Consider the following 27869-nt stretch of genomic DNA (forward strand, 5'->3'; position numbering starts at 1 on the left):
AAGACCCTGACATTAACCCGCACAACTATGAACATATAATTTTTGACAAAGAAGCCAAAAATGTACAATGGAAAAGAGAAAGCATCTTCAACAAATGGTGCTGGCATAACTGGATGCCAATGTACAGAAGGCTGCAAATAGATCCATATCTGTCACCGTGCACAAAACTTAAGTCCAAGTGGATCAAAGACCTCAACATAAATCCAGTTACTCTGAACCTGATAGAAGAGAAAGTAGGAAGTAGTCTTGAACGCATTGGCACTGGAGATCACTTTCTAAACATAATACCAGTAGCACAGACACTGAGAGAAATAATCAATCAATGGGACCTCCTGAAACTGAGAAGCTTTTGTAGAGCAAAGGACACGGTCAACAAGACAAAGCGACAGCCTACAGAATGGGAAAAGGTCTTCACCAACCCCACATCTTACAGAGGGCTGATATCCAGAATATATAAAGAACTCAAGAAATTAGACATCAAAATGCCCAACAGTCCAATTAAGAAATGGGCTATAGAACTAAACAGAGAATTCTCCACAGAGGAAGTTCAAATGGCTGAAAGACATTTAAGGAAATGCTCAATATCCCTAATTATCCAGGAAATGCAAATCAAAACGACTGTGAGATACCACCTTACACCTGTCAGAATGGCTAAGATCAAAAACACAGAAGACAGCTTATGCTGGAGAGGATGTAGAGCAAGGGGAACTCTCCTCCACTGCTGGTGGGAATGCAAGCTTGTACAGCCACTTTGGAAATCAATATGGCGCTTCTTTAGAAAATTGGGAATCCATCTCCCCCAAGACCCAGCTGTAGCACTCTTGGGCATATACCCAAGGAATGCTCAATCATACCACAAGGACATTTGCTCAGCTATGTTCATATCAGCATTGTTTGTAATAGCCAGAACCTGGAAACAACCTAGATGCCCTTCAACTGAATTATGGATAAAGAAAATATGGTACATATACAATGGAGTACTACTCAGCAGAGAAAAACAATGACATCATGAGGTTTGCAGGCAAATGGATGGATCTAGAAAAAATCATCCTTTGTGAGGTAACCCAGACTCAGAAGGACAAACATGGTATGTACTCACTCATAAGTGGATACTAGATGTAAAACAAAGATGACTAGACTGCTACACAACTCCAGGGAGGCTACCTAGAAAATGGGACCCTAGGAAAGACCCAGGGATCACCCAATGACAGAGAAATGGATGAGATCTACATGAACAACCTGGATGACATTGGGAGTAATGAAGTGCAAGGTTTGAGGGAAAGAAAGCTTAGGGGAGCAGGAGATCCCAGCTGGATCAAGAACAGAAGGGGAGAACGAGGAATAACAGACCATGATAAATGATGACCACATGAGAACAGGAATAGGCAGAATGCTCGAGAGGTCCCCTGAAATCCACAATGATACATCCTCTGTAGACTGGTGGCAATGGTCGAGAGAAAGCCTGATCTGACCTAGTCTGGTGATCAGATGACTAAACACCCTAACAGTCATCTTGGAACTCTCATCCAATAACTGATGGAAGTGGATGCAGAGATCCTCAGCCAGGCCCCAGGTGGAGCTCCAGGTGTCCAACTGTCTAGAAAGAGGAAGGTCTGCAAGAGTGTCAATTGTTGAATCCAAGATTGCAAAAAGCACAGGGACAAATAGCCAATCGAATGGAAGCACAAGAATTATGAACCAATGGCTGTGGAGCCCCAGCTGGATCAGGCCCTCTGGATAAGTTAGACAATTGAATAGCTTGATCTGTTTGGGAGGCATCCAGTCTGTGGGACCAGGACCTGTCCTTAGTGCGTGAGCTGGCTGTTTGGAACCTTGGGCTTACACAGGGACACATGCTCAGCCTGGAAGGAGGTGACAGGACCTGCCTGTACTGAATTCACCAGGTTTAAATGAATCCCCAGGGGAGTCTTGTCCCTGGAGGAGATGGGAATGGAGGGGAGAGGATGGGGGGAAGGTGGGGGTGGGGGCGGGAGTGGGGAGGACAGGGGAACCCATGGCTGATGTGTAAAATTAAAACACATAATAAAAATAATTAAATTTGCAACTTTGTAACTCTACTATCTTGGTAAAGGATTTATTTATTTTAGTTCTAATTTTATAGCACAGCAGTAACAACAGTAAAAAATTCATACAGTCAAATACACATTTTTCTTATTTTATTTTTATCATTTGTTTCCTGATAACTGAGTCGTGATTGACTAAGTAGTGAAGGGAAACTAGGATAGTGGTGAGGGCTGTGATAGAAAACTGTTGAGGGTTGGAGGAAGCTGGGAGGGAGCTGGGCGGGAGCTGGGAGGGAGCTGGGATGGAGCTCTTTGGGGGAAGCTTCACAGGTGCAGAGGTAGACACCTGCAGGAGAGTGCAGGAGTGCTAGGCAGGGAAGACTGGGCCCAGGTGAGGAAGTGCCGGGAGGCCAGGGTGGCACAATGGAGTCGGCAAGGGCTAGTAGAGAGGATGATGCTGGAACAGCAGCAGCCAAGTTGCAGTCTTCAAAGCACTATTAGAAAACTTCCCCTGGCCAGGCGCTGCCGGTGCATGCCTTTAAACTACACGGAGAAACCCTGTCTTGGAAAAAACAAACAACAACAACAACAAAACAACAGAATTTTTCCGTGGAGGATATGGGAGCTCTTGGGAAACACTTTCAAAGGGGTAGTTATATTTTGATTTTATCATTAAAATTATTGGATGCAGTCAATTCTAAGCAATACAAACCATGGAAATGTAACTGTTCAGTGACACTGGCAATATATAGTGATGGTCCTGCTCAACCAAAACTACACTGTAGTAAGTAAACATTCGGATTACATAGTGCTGTCTTCATTGCTCTCATTTTATTCAGTACTTGCAAATGTGTTTGGTGTTGTAGCTGTATTATCACTATGCTATGAAAAACTATGGGGCAGGCTAAGTTTTTTCCCCTTATATCAGTAAGATGCCATGAATGTAATAGGGAACCCTTTATTTCATTATGACTATGTAAAAAGCATCAGGCTAGGCTGCTAAACTAGTTTCTGAAGAGGCAAGAATCTTTATTCAAAGTGGTTCCAAACATTTATTCTTTAAACATTCATTTAGAGATTTGTCCAAGGGACCATTCTTTAAGTCTCTGCTCTGGGATACATCTGTAGATTATTTACTCTGTCTCGTTTTAACTTCCAGCTAAGCAACTGCTGAAGCTATATGTTTAAAAGGTGCTGTCATTGTCTCTATCCCTGGCTCTTTAAAGAATGCGTTCTACTAATTTTTCTGTTATCTAATGCTTTGTAAGCCTTGAGAGATAACAAATTATTTCTACAAAAGCATCATTATTTTACTTCTAAATATTGTGAAAAGGCTTTTTATTTTGATCCAAAACTTCCAGATTTCCCCCTATAACAGCTTTACAGAATACACTTTCTAAAGGTGAATTTTATGCATGTGTGTTTCAACTAGACACACAGCTCTTGTCTTGGCTCTCACAATTGGTCCATCTGTATGTTATTTGCTGTACATTGCTTTTGGATATATCAAAGGTCACTGTGGCTCCAAAGGAAGTTCTGCTCCCCGCCCTCTGCTCCTCTAACCTTTTACTGAGTTTATAATTTCCAGCGCACATCAGCCCACTGTACTTTTTAGAGACTAACTGGTGTACAGGGGACTTTCTGGTCTGGATAACAGAATTGGAATCTCAGTCTTTCTATATTTTCCACTTCTATTGTTTTCTTTTTTTCCTCCTTCCTAGTTGAGGATTGAACCTAGGCTACCATACATAGTTGGCTTGGGCTGTTCCCCTGAGCCACTTCCTCAGGCCTATGAGCCTCTTTATCTCATGGTATAGTCTGAATTCCTTCTGCTAATTCCCTTTCACAGCCATTGGTGTTGTTATGTCGTTGAGGTCTGAATGCTCTTCCCTCTCTTTGTCTCTTCATTTTAATCCATGCTGTAAGGAGCTGGTAAAGCCATTTCCCTCGCATTAGTACAAATAATTCCAACTTCATATCCTCTGTCTGGTCACATTCCAACTGGTTCCTTCAACTGCATAGGAACAAATTAATGCTTATAACATTTTGTTATTGCTGTTTCTGCTGCTGTTCTGTATCTTTCTCTTAACCTCTCATTTCAGTGTTCCTTGTGTAATATTTTATATCCTTCAAGATAGGACTAAAAATGACCCAGAAACATTTAATAATTTTGAGCAGTCTAGTACTTGGGTTCTCCGCATTTAAAATTTAAGTTTTCTTGAGGTGGTTTATTGTTTTGTTTTTTCTTATTTTTTCATTTTTAATGGTCTCTCATTATAAAGTTTGAGTATAGTACACTCAATAATAGACAAGTAAATCCTGAAGTAGAGCCTGTGGCTGTTACAGTTGACAGAGGTGTAAATGTGGCTCTTAAAAGAATCCATAATTGAACTTACGCAAAACCAAACTAAACAACAAAATCAACTGTCTGAAACAAAAGCAAAACATCACCCAAATCTCCTTAAGATTTTTTTCTAACATTTTAGCAATAAAATGCTCTACATAAATTGACATTCAAAGGACATTTAAATGAAATATGCTGAGTGTTCTGAAATAGTGAAGAGGCATTTTATCGTTTTTATGTATGCTTGTCATTTCAGGTTCTAGCTCATTTGAATCTCAGAAAATGGACCGTCCTTCTATATCTGTTACGTCTCCCATGAGTCCTGGAATGCTGAGGGATGTCCCGCAGTTCCTGTCTGGACAGCTTTCTGTACGTAACCACTAACACCATCTCTTTGGGAATAGTGAATGATATGTGTAAAACATGGTGTTAGGGGCTTTTGTTTTTCCTTCTTTCTTTTTGTTTTTTCTAATCCAAGTTCTTCCTAGAACATACTTGTGCCTTTACCTATCAGCTTTTACATTTTTGACAATTTGTAGTTACTTAAAATTTCATTTGCACTATTTATTGAAATACTTTCTTTTAATATTAGTTTTATAGAGCTTAATTATTTTTATGAAGATATATATAACCCCACTTTTTGAACTTAATTATTATTCCAGAAGTTGAGGTGATAAGTTTTACTCGTGGTTTTAAAATAACTGGGAGTTGCTATAGTTTCTTAAGAGAGAGGAAAATGGTATATCATACAAAGATTGTGTATTAAGGCAGAAGCGATTATTCCTGTGTTTGTCTTTGCTTTTCAATCTTAAGGGAACTTGGGGTGACTTTGACAATAATTCGTGGACTTTAATATTGTACTTATATATAAAGATTCTGTTTAAATCAACAGACTAAACTAAATATGAGGGATATATGTAGTAGACTCTTGGGTGTACTTATGTGAGCATTGATTTATGTATTTTTTAGTACAAGTTAAAAGTTTTATTCTATATTCTATATTGTATTCTTACTACAAGAAGTTTGCAAATTTAAATCATTTAATTACATTATCATTCCTTTATTAGAGCACATTTGTAATTATTGCTATAGTAATTATAAATTTGCTAGTGATTGTTAAATTTGAAATTTCCTAAATACTGAAGAAAAGAACTGTTTAAGTCCTCACAACCCAGAAATTTAATACTGATTGAAAATTGTGGCATTAAACCCAAAACTATTATGAAATTGTATTTTAAATTCCTTAGAATTACTTTCTTGTTAAATAGCTGAAAATTTCTCTTTTAGTTTTAAGGGAAAGGCAGTATTTGATATTTTTGGGATCCTCCTTGCTCTGTAACAGTTGTACTTTGTTATATCATTTCACATTCCAAGACCCTATACAAACTGTGCTATGGGAGCTAGAGAATACTGAGAAGGGATTTGGAGTATTTTAAACTCAACTGTTGTTCTCCTGATTCTAAATAAGTCTGGCACTAAGACGGAAGTGCTAAGGCTGCGAAGGTAATGTAAAATCCATGCAATTCTAACTTAATATGAAAAGAAGTTTATAGGTTGGAAGGGAACTATTCTATGAATTTAGTTAAAATGTTAATTGTATACATTTTGAAACTATACACTGATACACACTCAATTTACATACAAACCAGACAGGGATTATTAATATAATTCCTATTTATTATCAGAGATCTAGTTAGTTCAGAAAATCAAAAAATAAAGTCATTAATAATCCTGACACTTCATATGGCTTTTTATAATACATGTATATATTTTAAAATAAAAAAATTCCATGTTCTTTTGCATTCTCTTTTTCCTTTCTTTATTTTTTTTTGAGTTGGAATTTTGCTGTGTAGTCCTGGCTGGACTGAAAATCAGTTTGTAGACCAGTCTGACATTGAATTGGTGCTCCTCCAGCTTCTGCGTCAGACGTTCTGGGTTTCTAGATATGTTCTGCACATGTAGCCTGAATTTGTCCTTTTTCTCTAGTACTGTATAGACATTGTCTTGTCTTTAAAAATTCCCCTTACTTTTATTTTCCTATCTATATACTGCATTTTAGCTTAACTTCTAGTTTATATTATTACTAATAATGATGCCACTAAAATAGATACATATTAATGTTGCCTATTTTTACTTTGGAAAATTACTTTGTCAAAAGAACTTTTTAGAAGTAAAATTGTAATACACATGCTAAAGTATAAACTAAAGGTTATTAAAAATCTAATCTATTCTAATTACATGAAATCCATCAATCAACTATTATATGTATATTATATATACATTATATGTATATACATACATATAAGTGTACATACATATATAAATTTAAGTTTTAATCACCAAAATATAAATGAACAATACAGAATGCCTTTTATTATTGTATAACCTTGAATTTCATTCACATTCTTTGTATGAGATCAATGTAACCAAGATGGTCTCCTGGGTTCCTTACACATTTCTCTCCCTATCTGTATTAACCTACAGGCTATTTTGGTTTGCTATGATAATGTAGGAGTTTAAAATATACCTATCTATATCACTTCTTAGGAAAACTCTTAGGAAGTCTTAGCTGTACCGTTTTCCTCTTAGCTTCTTTTCTGTTGGCAGATTAATTAATATGATAAGAGCAGCTTAAGGAGAAAGGGTGTATTCTGTCTCACAGTTCAAGGTAGTGTTGTTCATGGCAGGAAAGCCAGGCCTCAGGAATTTGAAGCAGCTGGTCACATTATGTCCTCTAGAAAGCACAGATGATGTGAACTTTCTCCATCTTCAGTTGCCCAGGACCTTGGCCAGGGAATGGCTCACCCATAATTCAGATGGGTTTTCCCTTAACTGGTGGGATCAAGATCATCTTCGATAGTCATTCCTGGGAGGTCATCTCTCAGATCTCTCTAGATTCACGCAAATTGATCCTTCTCTTTACCCATCACAATTGCATCTCCATTTTCTTCTATCTTTGACATTTTGCTTTTGAGAAATTTGGATTCTTTCCTCACAAAATCATGACATTTCTAATGCCTGAGAAGAGAAATTATTTGCACATATTTAAGGTGATTTCATTTACTGATATTTGTCCAAACAGGAAACATAGTAGACATTTCTTGTTTGCTTTTTATACTCAATTGATGTTGATTAATTTTTAAAAGATGTGTGTAATTAATTTTCTCTCCATGCTAAATACTGTGGCTTCTTATTTTTCTAGGACTTCCCCACAAAGGACCATTAATGTATTTGATAAGAAAATCATAATGAGTCCAATCAAGTTTATTCTTCCTGAACCCCATGTTAGCCCACTCAGCAGCTGCATTCACTTATTTTGACTCTTTAAGTTGGCAGTTTCTTCATTTGCAAGATAACTTTTGTGATTCTGAATAATTTTAAATCTGTTTACACCATTAAGCTAGTAGTTTGATAGGCTGTTAGGCTAAAATACTTATTCTTTTTCTAGGTGAGAAAGGTTCAGAATTATTAATATTTTTCTATTAGTGAAATCAATATTACACTATTGATTCTATTGATAATTATATTTTTATTATATTGTCTGCAATTTATAGTTGCAAAGTCACTTTATATTAACATTTTTGCAATTTATTTTCACTAAATATTACAAATACCAATTTTATTTGCCCATTTTAGGGATTTGAGTAATTTTAGAATAATAATATGTCTTTCATATCTCCCTTTACCGAACTCCAGAACATTTCAGAATACTGTATTTATGGAGGTGTTGGTTTCTCTCTCTGCCTTTGCTTTCCTTTCTTTTCCTTTCCTTTTCTTTTTCTTTTTTATTTTTTTAAATTTGAGACTATGAATGTATCACTATGTAGCCCTTACTGGCCTGGAACATGCTGTTTGTTCCAAGCTGGGCTAAAACTAACAGAAACCCTAAGGGTCATATTACAAGGAACAGTAGAGTGACCTTGGACATCCCAGTTAGATTATGGTGTGAAGTTTCACATCTTCCTTCATCGTTGTCCCGAGGGTCTGTGGCATAGCCTGCAGCAGCAGCAAGAGCAGTAGGGAGATTGTGGGGTACGGAGTGTTTTCATGGGTGGTGGCAAAGGTTGAAAGTTGGGAAAAGTGAGAATCCCACAGCTTTCCAATTAATTGTATGTTTGTATATTTTACACCATTTAAAAATTCCATCTAAGAACAAACATATTTTGTAGTCACCTTTAATGTATAAACTTGTGGGTAAACATAAGGACTAAAAAATGTTGATTTTTAGGAATCTGATAGCTGCTTCTTTTAGGTGATGCTGAACTGTTCACTATAAAGGATTCGTTTTTTGAAAGTATTCTTTTTTAAAGAGACCTTTATTTTATGAAGTAATATATGTTTATAAAATATTTCCTTTTATTGACATATTTTATTTCAAACCTATGGAGATGGAACTAGGAAAATGAAATCTCTAGCTTTCCTTGTCCCGTCGGCACCTCTGGTTGATATGTGGGAACTTCACAGCCTGCCTGTTGTCCATGCAGATTTGTGCAGACAGACATGTCACCTCATCCTGTAGCTGGGCACTCCTTCTTTGGGGACATCTCCATTTGAAAAGGAAGAAAACTCAGACTTGATACTTGGGGTTTTGGAGAGAAAGAAAGGTGACTTCTGACCAACAATGTGCTGTGAAGGTTGTTTTCCTTGGCTTTGAGATTTGTTTCTTACTTAAATATCATGCCTGTCTAGTGATCCGGACCTGGGCAAAAGCCCTCCCATTATTCATCCCCGTTTCCCTGACAGCGGGAAAGATGGAAGGAGCCCTTCACTATCCACAGCTGCGGTGAAGGGGCCCTGGAGTCCTGTTCAGTGTCCTTAAATCTGTTCTTTGATGGGCCTCTTGATCTTGATTGGTATAACTGAATTAGGTTATTATATTTTCTTCAAGTACTGGAAATGGTTTTTAAAGCTTAAGAGATTCAGAAGAGAAATTTGATGTTTTAAATTTTTTTTCTGAGAACTTCGTTTATATCATACTACGCTTTGAGCATTTAGAAGTTCCTCTAGAACTTTTTGTGTGTTTTTCTTCACTTGTGTATTGGGGATAAGTATGGGTAACTCCCAGAGTTGTTGAGAATATCACAAGGCAGTGAACATGCCATAAACTTTCAGGAACTATAAAGAACTCTGAAAATAAAATGCAATGCAATAGTGTTGTTAGGAGGCGTGTTTGGAAGTTAACATCTCAAACAATGTATCAAGCAGTTGATCCAGTACCCCCATCATGTGTGACTATATTTTAATCTATGTACAATTAGACTTCCATTTTAATAGGTTTCATAGCCACACACTTACACAGTTGTGAATCAGTTTTTTAAAATCTTATGTCTCTATTGAACAACTATAGACTTTAATATTGTAAATTTTTCTTAATAATATACCAACAACCTGTAGCATTTCCATTATTTTTGATATTATAAACTAGCATTTACCGTCTAGAGATGATTAAAAGCATTAAAGATCCTTTTAGTTTTGTGCATGTACTATGCCATTTTACATAAAGGATTTGAACATTGGTGGTTTGGGTATTTGTGGGTACCCTGGGACCAGTCACCCATGGATATCATAGGCTGTAATAAGTTTAAGGGTAAAGTTTTAAATTTCTTGATTTTGGGGTTATACTCTAATCATTCTTTAAATTTATATTATCCTGATTATGTTCTTCTATATTCAGTCTTATTTCCTAATATATTGACTATATTTTAAGAATGTGATTCAACAAATTATAATATTTTATAAATTTTTGAATAGGTTTCATACATTTTAACATTGGGAAATATATATTTCTTATAATGAGTACTTAATTTAAATATGTTGCCATGGAAACATTATATTTAAGGGGCAGTTTTATGTGTTTATTTTTAATTTTGGTCTTTTAGTTCCAGCATATTGTCCTTTTTGGTTTTGTTTTATTGCTTTTTTCTTTAATTTTGCCTACCAGAGCCAAAGCCTTAGTAGAAGAACCACGCCTTTTGTTCCTAGGGTTCAGGTAAAGACTTTGTCTGCCTGATAGAGTCTAAGGTCGTCTTCTATCCCTCACTTGTTTGTTTTTGGAAAATGCGTAGTAGGAAAACTTTTTTTGGTATGTTGCTCCAAATCATACTATTGACTTCCAAATCATTTTGTAAGGCAGCTTGTAAAATTCTGCATGGAGATTAGAATATTGAATACAAATTTAAAGAGACAATCATTGTTAGTTATTTTGTAAGTTATTGAAGTACTCAAATATATAGTTTTCAAAGTTGCATTCCAATTTTGTTTTGGTGTAGATTTTGCTTATCTCTGTAACATTTCCTGAAATAGCTAATTTTAAAACTCTAGATTATTTTCTTTTATTACATAAAGGTTGCTGTCTCTTTAAATCATTCATTGTACCACATCACATCCACATTTTCTTGCATTTTCCAAGCAATGACTCCTTGAGGAGATTGGCAAATATATTTGTACCTTATTTAAAATACAAATTTTTTGTATTTGTTATATATGAATCAACTTTTGGAGTTTGAAAGAACAATAAAAAAATCACAATCCAAATGATATAAATGTATTGTTTTGTTTGTATTTTATCATACTATTTGCTTTTATATACTATTGGGTACAAGTTGTTTGCCTCTTTTCATTAGGATATGGTTTACATTGTATAGTAATGCCAATGTAATTATTTTAAAAGTAGTATTATGTCCTCCCTGCTTTGTTGCATGTTTTAAAAAAAATGTTGGCTTTGGATAATAATTCTTTTAAGTAATTAAAATATTAATTCTACTTAATATCTTATAATATAAAATATTTATTTGATGTTAAATTTCTATTGTGAACAATTTAAATTGTTGACATGGTAAAGCTAAGAGGATAGTCATATTAAACAATTAAAATGATACCAAGATTATTAAATTAATTGAGCTAAGGCTTGTCAAGGATAGAATTATGAGGTTATATTTGTTACTTTTAGGGAACAAATAAGTTATGTTTGAAACATTATTTTTAAAACACATGCTCAAGAATGTGTTAAGTAGCATGAATAATACAATCCTGTTTGGTAGGGATATCTATTAAAACTTCAATGCACACTCTGTAAAACAATTGGAATTAGGGCTGTGAGCAAGTGCCCAGTTCAAGACAATTTCTGGAAAGCCCGATTTTGATCAGGTATAATGGGATAGGTTCTTATTTAGTAGTATTAATATTCATATATTTGGACAGTATGTTTTAGTTAACAATATCATACTGTTGCAACAGTATTAAAACAATAAAGCTAATATATGTTTTTAAAAGAAATAGTGGTAAGTGGTAGTGGTTGGCTTTATCTGAAGATGATAGTTTATGGGAAAAATTAAACTTGTAAAAGTTGCTGTTATTGGTGAAAGTGTAGAATATTTAAATTAATATGCCCTTTATCACAGGTTTTAGAAGAATGTGAGACTGTCTACATTTCCTTCATCCCATGAAAAATCAAACATTTGAATTTCTTTAATTTTTTTTCTAGCTTTTGTGAAAAGAATAGCTTATTCTATTCTGTTATCCTTATGTCTGTAGTCTAATATTGCTAATCATGCAGATTTTTAAATTTTTTCCTTTCAAGTTTCTGAGTCAGTCCCCAGCCCCTCTCTTCCGTTTTTGGTTGTTTCATTGCTTGTTTGAGACAGTTTTGCTTGGGAAGCAGATTAGCCTTGGGTGTGTAGGTTTGCCACGGTCCTCATGTGATCCCCAGGAGCTGGCGTATCTGCATGTCTCCCTGTGCAGCCATTCGATCTGCTGTTGTGGGGGAGGGCGGCCCTGGGCCCTTAGAGTGAGTGCTGTCCTTCTTAGAGCTCCTGAGCTCTCATTTAATGTGGAGGTGAATAGGCAGCCTGGAAATCCGTATCTTTCTAATATGCCAGATAAGAGTACTTACCAGACATTTATTAAACACAGAGGGAGAAAATCTTGTTGACAGTATTTTTGAACTTAACTGGTACAAAATTTTTGTTATACAATAGCAAGATAAAACTACTTTAAAATTCAAGAGAAAAAACATGAAAACAAGTTACTTTGAAAATTTGAGTATCTCTTATTCCTGTAAGCGGGCTCATCTCTTTTAACCCTGACAAGGCAAGAGCAGAAATCACTTTGTATATCATTTTAAGCTGTCAATCATCTCTTCTGACTCAGCAGTTACTCAGCTTTGATTTTCTGGAATATATATAGAGGGACCCAACCTAAGCCATTGTAAATTGGAACTGAACTGCTGTGGTTCATGTATAACTAAAATTGGTGATCCTCAAGTTCCAGATTTTTGGTTCCATTTCAGTTTTAAACTGGTGGTAAGAGATGCTGCATCCTAGGCAATGCACATCTCTGATATAGAACCAGATAGAATACTCAGTGAGCGAGGAGTCAAAGTGTGAAGTTGGGGGAGAGGATAACTGTTAAGTTAAAGAATTCAGGAGCAGGGTAACATGGAGTGACAAACCCTAATTATGATACCGCAAAACTATATACATTTTATTATTTAAAATTTTAAAGTTAAACTTGACTATTTTAAGGATCCTGTGCATTTTCTTCACTGAAAAAGAAACTATGCCTCTAAAAAGTTTGAAAGGTGAATTTATTATTGTTTCAAACAAAAACTTAAGGAATCTCTTCAAGCTACTAGTTAGCCTTCTTCCATCCTTTGAAATGTGTTTTCTATGGAGACACAAAACATTTGCTTGAAAATTCCTCTGAATACCATTTACTTGTTCCTGTCCATGCACTGCATTTAGAGCACTTATTTACCACTCCTAGATGAGCAAAAAGAACCCAAATGACTCTTACATGAAGATATAGAATTATTGTATACAAAGTATGTAATGCAATAGTATAATTATTATATGTTTATTAATAAGTCACTGTATCTGGATAGTAAAAAGTCCAAGTGATTTATCAATAAAACTAAAACAGAATTAATTAATCTATTCATTGAAGTTATTATAGTATATCCTTTTATTTTAATCAGAGTTTACTGGGGAAAATGTCATCTCTCTTAATATTAGTACTAGAGAATGGTATAAAGATTGGAAAGATAAACATGTATTTGAAGTAAATTTTGAGCTAATAAGAAATGCTTTTGCTTTTCAGATAAAGCTATGGTTTGACAAGGTCGGTCACCAGTTGATAGTTACAATCTTGGGAGCAAAGGATCTCCCTTCAAGGGAAGATGGGAGGCCAAGGAATCCTTATGTTAAAATTTACTTTCTTCCAGACAGAAGGTAAGGATTTGAAACTAAAACAAATATGCTCTTAAAAATAATCTGGAAAGCAAAGAATGTTTCAGTTCTATATCATTAATTATTTTTTATCATAGCAGTCACATAGTTGTGAAATTTTATAAATATAATCATTCTGATGTATCAAAAAATGACAGTAAGTATTTGAGATTATTTTAAAACTTTGCATTTACTATATATGATTTTATTTAAATGCACATTGTATTTCTTAAGTAATATATGTTTCTGTGCCCAAATTATTAAAATTTATTTTTTAAAATAAGAAATTTTAATAGATTGTATAGTAAACAAAGTTGGAGCTGGAACTAAATTGTTTTCATATTCTTCTCCACTTTTCACATCTAGACCTCTTGACCATACTGTTGTTGTTTTACTACATTTCATAAAATTAACAAGTATGATTTGTATTTATCACTTATGTTCAACTGCAACTGGGCCCATAATCACCTCCTTCAAGCACTGTATTTTGAATTTTTTCATCAGTGATTTCGTTCTATCCAGATTTTAAAGGGATTTAAGACTGGAAAAATACTTCCTTAAAAGTAATCTAGTCACTCTTAATTGCAGGCATATCAAAATAGAAGGGACTACAGCAAGAATCATGAACAAGGAAAGAGGGAGGATACTTTTCCCACTTCTCTGTCTGTCTGTCTAGTCTCCAGGGCACTGTGCTCTCCAGTCTGAGTCATTTTTCTGTGGTTGGAAGTCGCTCTGAACACATGTTCCCTTTGTTTGCAAACCTTCGGTCCTTAATGTTCGTAACTGTTTTAATCAGAAAGTTCATCAAAGTCGAGTTGTATACTTGTTAGAATTAAGTTTAAGATCACAAAGAGACCGCTACTCCAATTTTGGAAAAGGGGCACATTTAACTCTTGATGAAGAGGATTCTAAAGAGGGAGCACACTGAGACAAGAAGTAAACGTGGATTTTAATCCCATTCTTGAGGCGACCATGCCTTTCCCCATTGGCTGGGGACAGGCCTCATGATCTTATTCAGTTGGCTTCTCTGAAAAGAATTGGCACACTGGAAGGGAAGGGAAGGGAAGGGGAGGGGAGGGGAGGGGAGGAAGGAAGGAAGGAAGGAAGGAGAAGAGAAGAGGGCTATTACTTTAGGCAGAGAAGAATCATGGCTTCAGGGCATCAGATTCCTGGATGCAGCTGAGCTTTTGAGTAAACAGAGGGTTGACTGAATATAGGGGATTAAAACATAAATTTATACAAGTAGGGAAGGCTAAAGAGGTTTGCATGCCCTGCCCTAAAGACAAGGTTTATAGTATTTGAGCATCACCTGAGCAATGATAGCAAAGAAAAAGATAATGTAAGCAATTAGCAATTGCATTTTACCTGATAAAATTTTAAAAACAAATTTCAGAATTTGTTAATATTTCACAATATTTAGAGTTATCGGAAACTTCTTACAATTAATATTTTGCTTTAAAATTAACTTGAAAAAACCTTATTGTCTCTGACACTTTAGATTATCCTTTTTTTTTTTTTTTTTTTTTTTTTTTTTTTTTTTGTCCAAAGACACACTTTGAAATGTATGAAAGAAAAAATTTAACCATAATTGGAGTGGCCAGGTAGAACCTAAATTTCAACTGAATGGTAGATATCACAGTCAAACAAATACTGCTTTTTGTTTGTTAGTTTGTTGTTTTTGTTTTTGTTTTTTGAGACAGGGTTTCTCTGTGTAGTTTTGTGCCTTTCCTGGATCTTGCTCTGTTGACCAGGCTGGCCTCAAACTCACAGAGATCCACCTGCCTCTGCCTCCCAAGTGCTGGGATTAGAGGCGTGCACCACCACAACCTTCACTTGGCCCAAATACTGCATTCTTAACCCTGCCTCATCCTCAAACAACTTAGGTTTCAACAATTCATACTTTAAAAAAGATTATTTTTAAATTACATTTGTGTGTGTGTGTGTGTGTGTGTGTGTGTGTCTGTCTGTCTGTCTGCCTGCCTGCCTGCCTGCCTGCCTGTCTGGTTTGAGCACATGTCGTAGCATTCACATGAAAGTAGGAGGACAGTCTGTGAGAGGATTGATTTCCAATGTCAGGCAAGGAGAGCAGCATGTGCCATAACCCACTAAGCCATACCACCCACCCACATTTCATTTTTAACATACTGAAAGTTTGTGGCAACTTTTTTTTTGATTAACTTTTATTATTTAGTTTTATATTATTTTGCCAAATTTTCCTTGCTTTTTGAGGCAGTGGGGTTAATGGAAACATCTCTCCTTACATTGTCCTTTGTATCTCAGGTACATTGTGTCTTACTAGATCTTCTTTTTTTAAATTTATTTTATTATTATTATGTGTTTTAATTTTATACATCAGCCATGGGTTCCTCTGTCCTCCCCCTGCCGCCCCCACCCTCACATTCCCCCCAGTCCCTCCCCTCCATTCCCATGTCCTCCAGGACCAAGACACCCCTGGGGATTCATTTAAATCTGGTGGATTCAGTACAGGCAGGTCCAGTCCCCTCCTTCCTGGCTGAGCATGTGTCCCTGTGTAAGCCCAAGGTTTCAAACAGCCAGCTCATGCACCAAGGACAGGTCCCGGTCCCACAGCCTGGGTGCCTCCCAAACAGATCAAGCTATTCAATTGTCTCACTTATCCAGAGGGCCTGATCCAGCTGGGGGCTCCACAGCCTTTGGTTCATAATACATGTGCTTCCATTCGATTGGCTATTTGTCCCTGTGCTTTTTGCAATCTTGGTCTCAACAAATCACGCTCTTGCAGACCCTCCTCTTTCTTGACAGTTGGACACCTGGAGCTCCACCTGGGGCCTGATCTTTATTGCTATGAAGAGACACCATAACCATGGCAACTCTTTTAAAGGAAAACATTTATTTATTTTTTTGTTTATTTATTTATTTATTTTTTGTTTTTCGAGACAGGGTTTCTCTGTGTAGCTTTGCGCCTTTCTTGGAACTCACTCTATAGACCAGGTTGGCCTCAAACTCACAGAGATCTGCCTGGCTCCGCCTCCCGAGTGCTGGGATTAAAGGCATGCGCCACCACCACCTGGCTTGTTTATTATTTTTTAAGGCTTGTTTATTTATTTATTATGTATACAGTGTTCTGCTTGCATGCATGTCTGAACACCAGAAAAGGGCACCAGATCTCATTACAGATGGTTGGGAGCCACCATGTGGGTGCTGGGAATTGAACTCAGGACCTCTGGAAAGGCAGTTAGTGCTCTTAACCTCTGAGCTGTCTCTCCAGCCCAAAGGAAAACATTTGATCAAGGGGGCTCACTTACAGTTTGAGAGGTTCACTCCATTATCATCAGGGTGGGAGCATGGCATCGTACTGGCAGACACGGAGCTAGAGCTACACCCTGACTCAGTGGCTACAGGCTACGGGCTACACCCTGACTCAGTGGCTACAGGCTACGGGCTACACCCTGACTCAGTGGCTACAACAGGAAGTCGACTGTCACTCTGAGGGAAGCTTGAGCCAAAGACACCTCAACGTCCGCCCCCACAGTGACACACTTCCTCCAAAAAGGCCACATCTTCTAATAGCACTTTGAGGGCCATTTTTTTTCTAAACCATCACACAATGTTAAACTTTTTTTTGTAACTTCAAAGAATGTGAGAGCTATCTGAACTTTTTTTTCAGGTCATTTCTCAGCCACATTACTTGTCGGATAGCAAGTATTTGCGAACAGTTGTGTACTTTTCAAGTTTACATTGTTGAATGGTTGTTTTAGGATTTTTACCTCTTAGAGAAAGAATTTTTTGCAATACAGAGAAAGTCACACCATCATCTCAGCTTTTCTCCTTTGACCCAGTGTTTACACATAAGACAATAAACATGAGCTATTAATTTACTTTTTCATGATAATTTTTAAGGAAAAAAATTCTTGAATATATGAAATAACAATTGATATTTAGTTGATAAGACTTCCCAGAGTGTCCTTGAGGTATAAAACATATATCTGCTCTAAAATCTTAATTATATTAGTCAAAACTATTTTCTATTTAATGTATCATTCTATAAAAGTAATATTTTGAGGTAAATTTGGGTATGGCCACAAATCTATCTCTTCTTTTCCATTTTAAGTTTTGAATACAAACGTCAAGCTGTTAAAGATGAAAGTACTAGCTTGTAAATAAAGTTTTGATTGGATTTTAGAGAACAGATGTTTCCTGTACTGTTATAATTTAGTGGCTAGGGACTCATTGTCATTTCTACCAGTCTATTTAAAATGCTCCTCCACAGATGAGTCTTTGTTAAGCACAGTTATTCCCTTTGTACTATTTGACTTAAATTCCATGATGGCACTTGAGTAGTTTCAGTTACACTTTCAAGAAAGGCAAAACCTATTTCTTCCTACTTGTTGAAAATGGGGTTGTTTTTATCACCGCTCTGTCGGGAGGTAGAGGTGGCGGTTGCCGAGCCTCTGCGGTGGTGTGGAATGTTTGGGGGGCTTCGGGGAGCACTCCTCTTCAGCCCACTAGCGAGGTTCCTTAGTTATAGGAGGATCTGGGTTTTCATCTCTTGAGTGAAACGTATGGCGTATTCTTCCAGCTTCCTTCTGACTCCAGGTCTAAGTAGAGTTAATTAACTTCTTTAACTTAAAGAATTTTTAATTTTCTATTTTAGTAATTTTAATGTAACTAATGACGTACTATTATAAGACATGTTTCTAACTTATTAATAATATTTATGATATAGGCATGTAATGAGATACATAATTTAAAATCTTTTCTGGTGATAGTCCATCAAAGTAAGTTTGAAAGGCTCCTAGGAATAGGTCCCGTCCATCAAGATAATTAGCTCTTATTTCCATCATATATTATTCTGGCTACAATACACAGAAACTGTGTTTTGTGTGTCTAAAGACGTTTTTGTTTTTTGTCAAATAAGCAAATAGTATTTATTTGAGATAAAGTTACTTCATAAAATAAGTAATACAATTGCTTGTATTTGTATATGAAGTAAACATTGGAATTTGTTTTTTTACAATTAAAGTTGTGTAGCTTAGGTGAATAGAGGGTTTATTTGAGCTGTTGCTCTTACTAAGTTACAGAGATGATGCAATTGTATCATAATCTAACAGAAACTAACAGTTTACCATACTGTAATATGACAAATATGTAATAAGATTTCACTTGAAATTTTAACTGGATTAAATTTAGAGTAAAATCTTTGTATGTAAGTTTGCATGTTTTCTTTTTATTAAAATAGTGATAAAAACAAGAGAAGAACAAAAACAGTAAAGAAAACATTGGAACCCAAATGGAACCAGACATTCATTTACTCACCTGTCCACCGAAGAGAATTCCGGGAACGGATGCTTGAAATCACCCTTTGGGATCAAGCTAGAGTTCGAGAAGAAGAGAGTGAATTTCTAGGAGAGGTACCTCGAGGAGTGCAGTCTAAAGCTTCTCTGACCATTCTGTCATTAGAACACTCTGACATGTATAGTTTGTTAATGCCCTAGCAGAGTGAATTTACTGCTTTAAGATAAACTGTAGTGACACTAAAGAAAACAAGGTTTCTAAAACTTCTGAGCAAAACTGGATGTGTGAGTAGTAATGTATGCCTATCATCCCAGCTCCTAGGGAAACTGATCATCTGATTCAAGAGTTCAAGTACAGTGTGAGCATCAGAGTGAGGTGAGGTTCTGTTGCAAAACCAAAACTAGGAGCAGAACAAGCAAAGAAAACCCCATAATAACTGGTGGCGGCAGCAGGGGTGGGGGTGTCTTCTATATGATGACTTGACACAGATCTTGTTGTCTTGTGTAGTCTTTTCTACTTCTTGTTATTTTATTAGGCTGGTTATTCATTTATTAATGGATTACATTGTAAACCATACAATGTATTAGACATGTTTCTATAGCTTACCTCAAAAATCGATAGCTCATTGTGGATCCAGATATTGCAATGACCAGGAGTATGTAGTAGGAATATATAATTGCTGTGTTGTACTCAAACAGTCCAAGGAAGTAGCAGTAAAATTAAGATTTCTGCAGAGAGAGTAACAAGGCATCCGGGTTGAGGAGTTTAGGTCCCTGCCTCAAATTGGCACAGAAAGTGGTAAGGAACGAAGCTTCCAGGTTACAGGACCCCAGAACAGGTTCCCTCTCTGCATCAGTCCTGTGAGCAGGGGAACTAGTGAAAGAGGTGCAAGCAAAGTTTGTCTGAATTCTGAGCTGAGGATGACATTTCCAGTTGTCACGTGGAGAACAGAGGGACGCGGCCTAGGAGGGGAAGTGGGTCTAACTGTTTGCATGTAACACTGAGAACTGTCAGCTCTTTGCTTCAAATTTCTTTATTCTACCTAGTTTTCCTGATTAAATGAAAGGATAATTTCATGGGTAAAATAAAAAGACATAGACATATGAACTGAATTATGTCTCCTAAAGAGGTATAAACCTTACTGGGTAGTGGTTGGGCATACCTTTAATCCCAGGACTCACCATGACTTTTCATAGAGAGGGGTATAAAGAATCTTCTCTTTATACCAAATAAAGATAGTGCTCACTTTCTGGGCGATAGTGACGCACATCTTTTATCCCAGCACTTGGGAGGAAGAGGCAGAACAATCTGCATAGCTAGCCTGGTCCACAGAGCTAGTTCCAGAGAAACCTTGTCTTGAAAAAAACAAAAACCAAACTCACACATACACACACACACACACACACACACACACACACGCACGCACGCACGCACGCACGCACGCACGCATGCACAAAGTTAGAAAGCTATGAATCATTTGGAGAGTTCTTGGGAACAATAGCTCTGGCCAATGGCCCTTGACCATTTCTAGTACCATCATTTCCTATCTGTGTATCCAACAATTCCATCTGTTCCTGTTTTAATCTCCTCTTTAGTCAAGTGGAAACAATGCTAATATGCAGCTCAGTTTAGTAGGAGGAGTAAGTAGGTGTAGTATGTGTTAACATTTGTAGCACAGTGCCTCTAGTACAGAAGGGACAGGGACCATTTAGACCCTGTGATGTGACAGCTTTTGCTTACTCATCTGCAGCTGAGTAGCACTGGAGCTCATCAGTTCATCTTTACACGGTAGACCTAGTTAATGTTTGCACCTCTGCCACACTTGCACAGCAGTCTGAAGGACAGCTAATTCTAATATCTTTTACAATTAAACAATTCATATTATACTATCGTGTGCCTTTCCCTGTTTGTTTCTGCGTGACATAAAGCAGTTATACATTATTAGAGGGCTGGTGGTGTGATGTTTTGGTTTTGAATTGTCAGCAGTATGGTTCAGTGAACTTTAAGAGTTAAGGAAGAAACTTGATTTATTTTATCTCGTAACAAGCTTATCTGACCCTAGACACAAGTCATTTAGCCTTTTTTAGTTTTGGCAACCTGTCCTATAAGGCAAAGATAGTCATTTTTTATTCATAATAAAGATGAATAATGTGGCATGATTGGTTGTTAATAGATACTTTAAATTAATTTTTTCTCATTGGTTATTATGAAGTTATTATACTAGTAACTATAAATGAAAATGCTTTTGAGTTAGAAAACAAAAGATGAAAATTAGTTAAAGTAATTCTAAAAGTAAAAGTTGCTATTTATGTCATGGCAAATTTAATATCCATGTAATTGGATGGTCACAGTATAGATAATAAAGGTCACTGTTTGAAGTATAAAATCTGCTTTTTTTAACCTTCTGAATTATTATTTTAAAGGCGTACAAGCACCAGTATAGAAAAGATGATGTTTCCTTTAATATAACCCCATTTTTCAATCTTTGTTTTGCTATGTTATTTTTTCTCTTTATCCTTTTTTAAATTATATTTGTGTTTTAATTTTACATAACAGCCATGGGTTCCCCTGTCCTCCCCCCTTCCGCCCCCATCCTCACCTTTCCCCCCATCCCCTCCCCTCCATTCCCATCTCCTCCAGGGCCAAGACTCCCCCTGGGGATTCAATTCAACCTGGTGGATTCAGTACAGGCAGGTCCAGTCCCCTCCTTCCAGGCTGAGCAAAGTGTCCCTGTGTAAGCCCAAGTTTCCAAATAGCCTGCTCATGCACTAAGGACAGGTCCGGGTACCACTACCTGGGTGCCTCCCAAACAGTTTAAGCTATTCAATTGTCTCACTTATCCAGAGGGCCTGGTCCAGTTGGGGGCTCCACAGCTTTTGGTTCATAATTCATGTGTTTCCATTAGTTTGTGCTTTTCTAATCTTGGTCTCAACAATTCATGCTCTTACAGTCCCTCCTCTTTCTCGACAATTGGACTCCTGGGGCGTGGCCGAGGATCTCTGCATCCGATTCCATCAGTCATTGGATGAGAGTTCTAGCATGACAGTTAGGGTGTTTGGTCATCTGATCACCAGAGTAGATCAGTTCCAGCTTTCTCTCAACCATTGCCGGTAGTCTATTGTGGAGGTATATTTGTGCATTTTGGGGGACCTCTCCAGCACTTTGCTTCTTCCTGTTCTCATGTGGTCATCATTTATCATGGTCTGTTATTCCTTGTTCTCCCTTTCTGTTTTTGATCCAGCTGGAATCTCCTGCTCCCCTAAGCTCTCTTTCCCTCAAACCTTGCCCTTCATTACTTCCACTGTTGTTTAGGTTGTTCATGTAGAGCTCATCCATTTCTCTGCCATTGGACGATCCCTGTGTCTTTCCTAGGGTCCCGTTATCTAGGTAGCCTCCCTGGAGTTGTGTAGCAGTCTAGTCATCTTTGTTTTACATCTAGTATCCACTTATGAGTGAGTACATACCATGTTCATCCTTCTGAGTCTGGGTTACCTCACTCAGGGTGATTTTTTCTAGATCCATCCATTTGCCTGCAAACCTCATGATGTCATGGTTTCTCTCTGCTGAGTAGTACTCCCTTGTGTATATGTACCATATTTTCTTTATCCATTCTTCAGTTGAAGGACATCTAGGTTGTTTCCAGGTTTTGGTATTACAAACAATGCTGCTATGAACATAGCTGAGCAAATGCCCTTGTGGTATGATTGAGCATTCCTTGGGTATATGCCCAAGAGTGCTACAGCTGGGTCTTGGGGGAGATGGATTCCCAATTTTCTAAGGAAGCGCCATATTGATTTCCAAAGCGGCTGTACAAGCTTGCATTCCCACCAGCAGTGGAGGAGAGTTCCCCTTTCTCCACATCCTCTCCAGCATAAGCTGTCTTCTGTGTTTTTGATCTTAGCCATTCTGACAGGTGTAAGGTGGTATCTCTGAGTCATTTTGATTTGCATTTCCTGGATAATTAGGCATATTGAGCAATTCCTTAAATGTCTTTCAGCCATTTGAGCTTCCTCTGTTGAGAATTTTCTGTTTAGTTCTCTAGCTCATTTCTTAATTGGACTGTTGGGCATTTTGATGTCTAATTTCTTGAGTTCTTTATATATTCTGGATATCAGCCCTCTCAGATGTGGGGTTGGTGAAGATCATTTCCCATTCTGTAGGCTGTCGCTTTGTCTTGTTGACTGTGTCCTTTGCTCTACCAAAAGCTTCTCAGTGTGAAGAGGCCCCATTGATTGATTGTTTCTCTCAGTGTCTGTGCTACCATTGTTATATTTAGAAAGTGATCTCCTTTGCCAATGCGTTCAAGAGTACTTCCTACTTTCTCTTCTATCAGGTTTAGAGTAACTGGATTTATGTTGAGGTCTTTGATCCACTTGGACTTAAGTTTTGTGCACGGTGACAGATATGGATCTATTTGCAGTCTTCTTATACTTTTGGTTGTGAGCCTAGCCTTTTACGGCTGAGCCATCTCTCCAGCCCTATTTGCAGCCTTCTACACATTGACATCCAGTTATGCCAGCACCATTTGTTGAAGATGCTTTCTTTTTTTCCATTGTGCAGTTTTGGCTTCTTTGTCAAAAATTATATGTTCATAGGTGTGCGGGTTAATGTCAGGGTCTTCAATTCGATTCCATTGGTCCACAGAAGTATAAAATCACTAAAATGTTAGGAAAATTATTTCTCATTTAGTTACTGTGAGAACGTGCTGACTGTTTGGCCACATTAAATCTCCTGGGTTTGTTGTAATAGCACTACTGTGATAATATTGTAAAAGTTATAAGACAATTGAAGAGATTATTGTTGAAAAAATATGTCTCTATGTCTTCGGGTTCTAGATTTTAATAGAATTGGAAACAGCTCTGTTGGATGATGAACCACATTGGTACAAACTGCAGACCCATGACATCTCTTCCTTGCCTCTCCCTCACCCTTCTCCTTATTTGCCACGAAGACAGCTCCATGGAGAGAGCCCAACACGCAGGTTACAAAGTAAGTTTGACAGACTTTATCAGACTTTCATTGAATGTTTCTAATCGTGATTGTACATCTGACAGAATTTGGAAACAGCATTATAGGTTCTAATAAGCATGCGTTAGTGTTTTTGTGGATCCTATTGATGCTTTTTAATAATTTAAAACAGTAACATCAATTTACACCTATAGCATTCATATTCACAACATTTTGGTTGCATATGATATGAGATAACATCAAAGAAACACTTATTTGAGAGTATTAGTATTTAGCTTGTTAAATATATAAATGCGTTAGTTAATATAGAACTTGGTAAAGTAGCTGAGTATACTCAGTTTGCTGATATCTAAAAGTATCTCAAATATTTTATGAATTCCTAAAATGTTGACTTCAACATTATTGTTGAAATTATGTTTCACATTTTAAGTTGATTTTTTCCGCTTTATAAGTGAATGACTTGAACCAGATGATCTCTCTTAGATTTTTCTCTTTTCTCAAGTGGAAATCACATTGCTTACCTCATAGTATGGTTTTAAGGGTTCTTTAAATTTGGAGCCTGGGGAGCTCACTCTGTCAGTGAAGTGAGGCGCAAGCATAATGACACGATTTGAAATTCCTGGCAACTACCGAGCAGTTGGCACACATCTGTCCTTCCAGCTCCTGCTCAGTGACAGCCACGACAGCAGATCCCCGAGAGACAGATTATGTCTCTAACAAGAGTGGAGACAGAGAGATTTCTGACCTCCACACACATGCACACATTACCTATATAGCCACCCATACATGTGCATGCAAACATATAACACACGCATATACACACAGGATTAATTAATTTCAAATACAAACCAGTGTGTTCTTGTTCTAGCTATTTTATCAGGCCATTTTATAATAGTTTTTGCACAGTTTAGTAATGTTTTCCAGATTTAAAAATGCTACTACTGACTTTTGCTCCACCACTTACAGATCTTAAGATTAATTTTGTTTTTGTTTTTTTTCTGACAATTAAGTGATAGAGGAATAAGGTGAATACTTACTGCTCTTGCTATCATGAAGTGTGTGCTTTCCATATGGTTACCAGGGTTTTGGTTTACTAACATTTCTGTCAAATGTTGTATCACTGGCATCAGTGAAATTTCACAAGTGTCCAGTTATAAGAAAATACCATGAAGTTACTTGTTTATTGTGAGTAATATGCCTGGCGGTAACAGATGGTTTCAGATGGATCACCTCCTTTCTGCTGAATGGGGGCTGAATTAGAAATCTGAAAGCTGTTGATATTTATAAATTTAAAAGATCGGTCCTATGAGAGTCACTGGAAAGCCTAGGGGATCATCTTCATACTTTGAAAAAATTAATTCTCTCTAATGATTAGAATTTTACTTTCACTAAACATTGTACCAGATACTCAGATAAAATTAATTAGAAGTGGCTTCTGTTGGTCTTTTTTACCCTCATGAGACCATAAACACTCATGCATCCCTATTTGTAAGTGCTGTTACAGCCTGCTCTGTTGGAATGCTTACAGTATTACTACAGTGAAATTGTCTGTTCTTCCTGGCCAAAGTAGCCTGTTAGTAGATTCTTAAATCACAGAGTACAGATTAGTAATACAGTTCACTGTGCACTAATTCCCATTATGTAAGTGTACATGTCAGCCAGTGTTCTTTCTTATATAGTTGGAAAAGAATCTTCACCGGCTTCAGTCTTTGCAGTTATGAACAGGTTTAAAACTCTTAAATTCCTCCATGTTCACTCCCCTATCCAAGGTCTACAGTAATTTTTCTTAAGTCCTATCTGACAAAACTCTGGTAATTTGTGTATTTATACTTAAATTTCTTATATATTTAATATATGCCATGTGTTTCTAATTTTTAGTTTGTCATATGTTGTGCTTTTGTTTTTGAAATATTTCTTATTTTAATTGCATCAACATTAAGTACCTGTCAAGCTTATGGGGCTTGATACTGTGACTCACCCAAGACACACTATTTAGGTAGGCATTATAACTCTTTCACCACCTTTATGTGATGTACTCTGTTTAAAAAATTATATCTAGGCCAGGCAGTGGTGGTGCACACCTTTAATCCCAGCATTTGGGAGGCAGAGCCAGATGGATCTTTCTAAATTCGAGGCCAGCCTGGTCTACAGAGTGAGATCCAGGAAAGGCACAAAGCTACACAGAGAAACCCTGTTTCGAAAAACAAACAACAACAACAACCACCCCCCCAAATTATATCTAATGTTGTTGGTGGTTGTTTTGCTGTTTTGGGGGGCCCACCACCCAGCTCTCAAATAAATATACGTGGAGATTAATTCTTAATTATACATGCCTGGCCTTAGCTTAGCTTGTTTCTTGCCAGCTTTTTTTTTTTTAACTTTAAATTATCCCATCTACCTTTTGCCTCTGGGCTTTTTCCTTTTCTTACTTCTGTAAATCTTACTTTCATGCTTACTCTGGCTGACTGTGTGGCTGTGTAGCTGGCATCTAGCATCCTCCTCTCCTTGTTTTCTTGCTCCTTTCTTCTTCTTCTCCTCCCAGATTTCTCCTTTTGTTTATTTTCTCTGCCTGCCAGCCCCACCTATCCTTTCTCCTGCCTTTCTATTGACTATTCAGCTCTTTATTAGACCATCAAGTGTTGTAGACAGGCACAGTCATACAGCTTCAGAGTTAAACAAATGCAACATAAAGGAATGCAACACATGTTTACATCATTAAAGCAGATGTTCCACAGCATAAACAAATGTAAGACATCTTCGAATAATATTTTGCAACATAATGTGATATTGAGATACCTTTAAAAATCTTCGTAATAGAGGTTTTGGTAAGTCTAAGAAGGGATGACATTCAAAAATTCCCTTGGGGGCTGGAGAGATGGCTCATAGATTAAGAGCACCAACTGCTCTTCCAGAGGTCCTGAGTTCAATTCCCAGCAACCACATGGTGGCTCAAAACCATTTGTAATGAGATCTGGTGCCCTCTTCTGGCCTATAGTCATACATGCTGTATACATAATAAATAAATAAAATCTTTAAAAAAACAGAATTAAAAAATTGCCTTCTAGATTTTATCCACATTAATCTTCACTGCCATACCCCAAGGTACAGTGGTCAGGTATGTAAGCCAGGCCTCAGCATAGCAATTCTCCTAATGCCGCCTGCCCTCGTGTGTCTTCCATAGGGGCTAGCTGCATGTTGGAGTTACTTTGTGTGATGCTGCGATATTGATGGACCCTAGAACTTTCCAGAGATTGAGTCTTTGTTATCACAGAATATTTTATCCCTTGTCTTTACAGATGGTAGGGCGTTTTGACTATCAGTGGTACCTGTAGATACATACTTGTCGAGTACCCTCTTTCTCCATGCCCCTCCCTGTTAACCTCTGACCTTACAGTGTCCTTTATCATGGTGATAAACCTCGAGTTTGGATGTAAGTGTAGAGACACATACCCTTGAATCAGAGAAGACTATTGAAGACTTAGTGACTCTTTATAACATAGAGGGATCCGGGTATGATGGTGCAGGCTTTTAATCCCAGGACTCTTGAGGCAGAGATGGGCAGGTCTGTGTGAGTTTGTGGCCATCCTGGTCTACAGAGTGAGTCCCAGGTCAGCCAAGGCTACATACACAGAGAAACCCTGCCTCAAAAAACAAAGCAAAACAAAACAAAACAAAAAACAAACAAAAGATAGTAAAATATGGCAGAAAAAAAGATGGATTAAAATAATCAAGCATCACAGCTCATGACAGTACCATACTTACACTTGTTCTTTCTCTCTTTGAATCTCTGTGTAACGTTCTGTAGAACAGAGAGGTATAAACCATAAAATTGTTAGGCCATGTGAGCTTTGAAGAGTAGTTTAGAGAAATCAAAGACTAATAGGAGCTGTGAACATTTTAGTTAGGCCCAAACAGAAGCACCGGGGCTGTACTAAATAGAGAAAACAAAAGTAGATAATAAATATGTGAGAACCCCTAACATAATATGATGATCATTAGATTTAAAAATTATATAGATGACTATATTACATACAT

General features: G+C 37.1%; 1 protein-coding gene across 24 annotated transcripts in view; it reads left to right on the plus strand.

The window, feature by feature from the left end:
- Rims2 (regulating synaptic membrane exocytosis 2) overlaps window positions 1-27869 on the plus strand; it is a 465362-nt gene that overhangs the window by 233412 nt on the left and 204081 nt on the right. For 14 of the 24 annotated variants that reach the window (XM_036208697.1, XM_036208698.1, XM_036208705.1 and 11 more), the window contains 4 exons: window positions 4625-4737; window positions 13465-13595; window positions 18811-18982; window positions 23702-23855. In XM_036208697.1, coding sequence (XP_036064590.1) covers window positions 4625-4737; window positions 13465-13595; window positions 18811-18982; window positions 23702-23855 — 570 coding nt within the window. Of the gene's footprint in view, window positions 1-4624; window positions 4738-10309; window positions 10358-13464; window positions 13596-18810; window positions 18983-23701; window positions 23856-27869 lie in introns of all 24 variants that reach the window. The other 10 variants (XM_036208701.1, XM_036208689.1, XM_036208684.1 and 7 more) reach the window with 1 other exon arrangement.

This window comes from Onychomys torridus, chromosome 16 (genome assembly GCF_903995425.1).
Source record: "Onychomys torridus chromosome 16, mOncTor1.1, whole genome shotgun sequence".
Classification (NCBI taxonomy): Eukaryota; Metazoa; Chordata; class Mammalia; order Rodentia; family Cricetidae; genus Onychomys; species Onychomys torridus.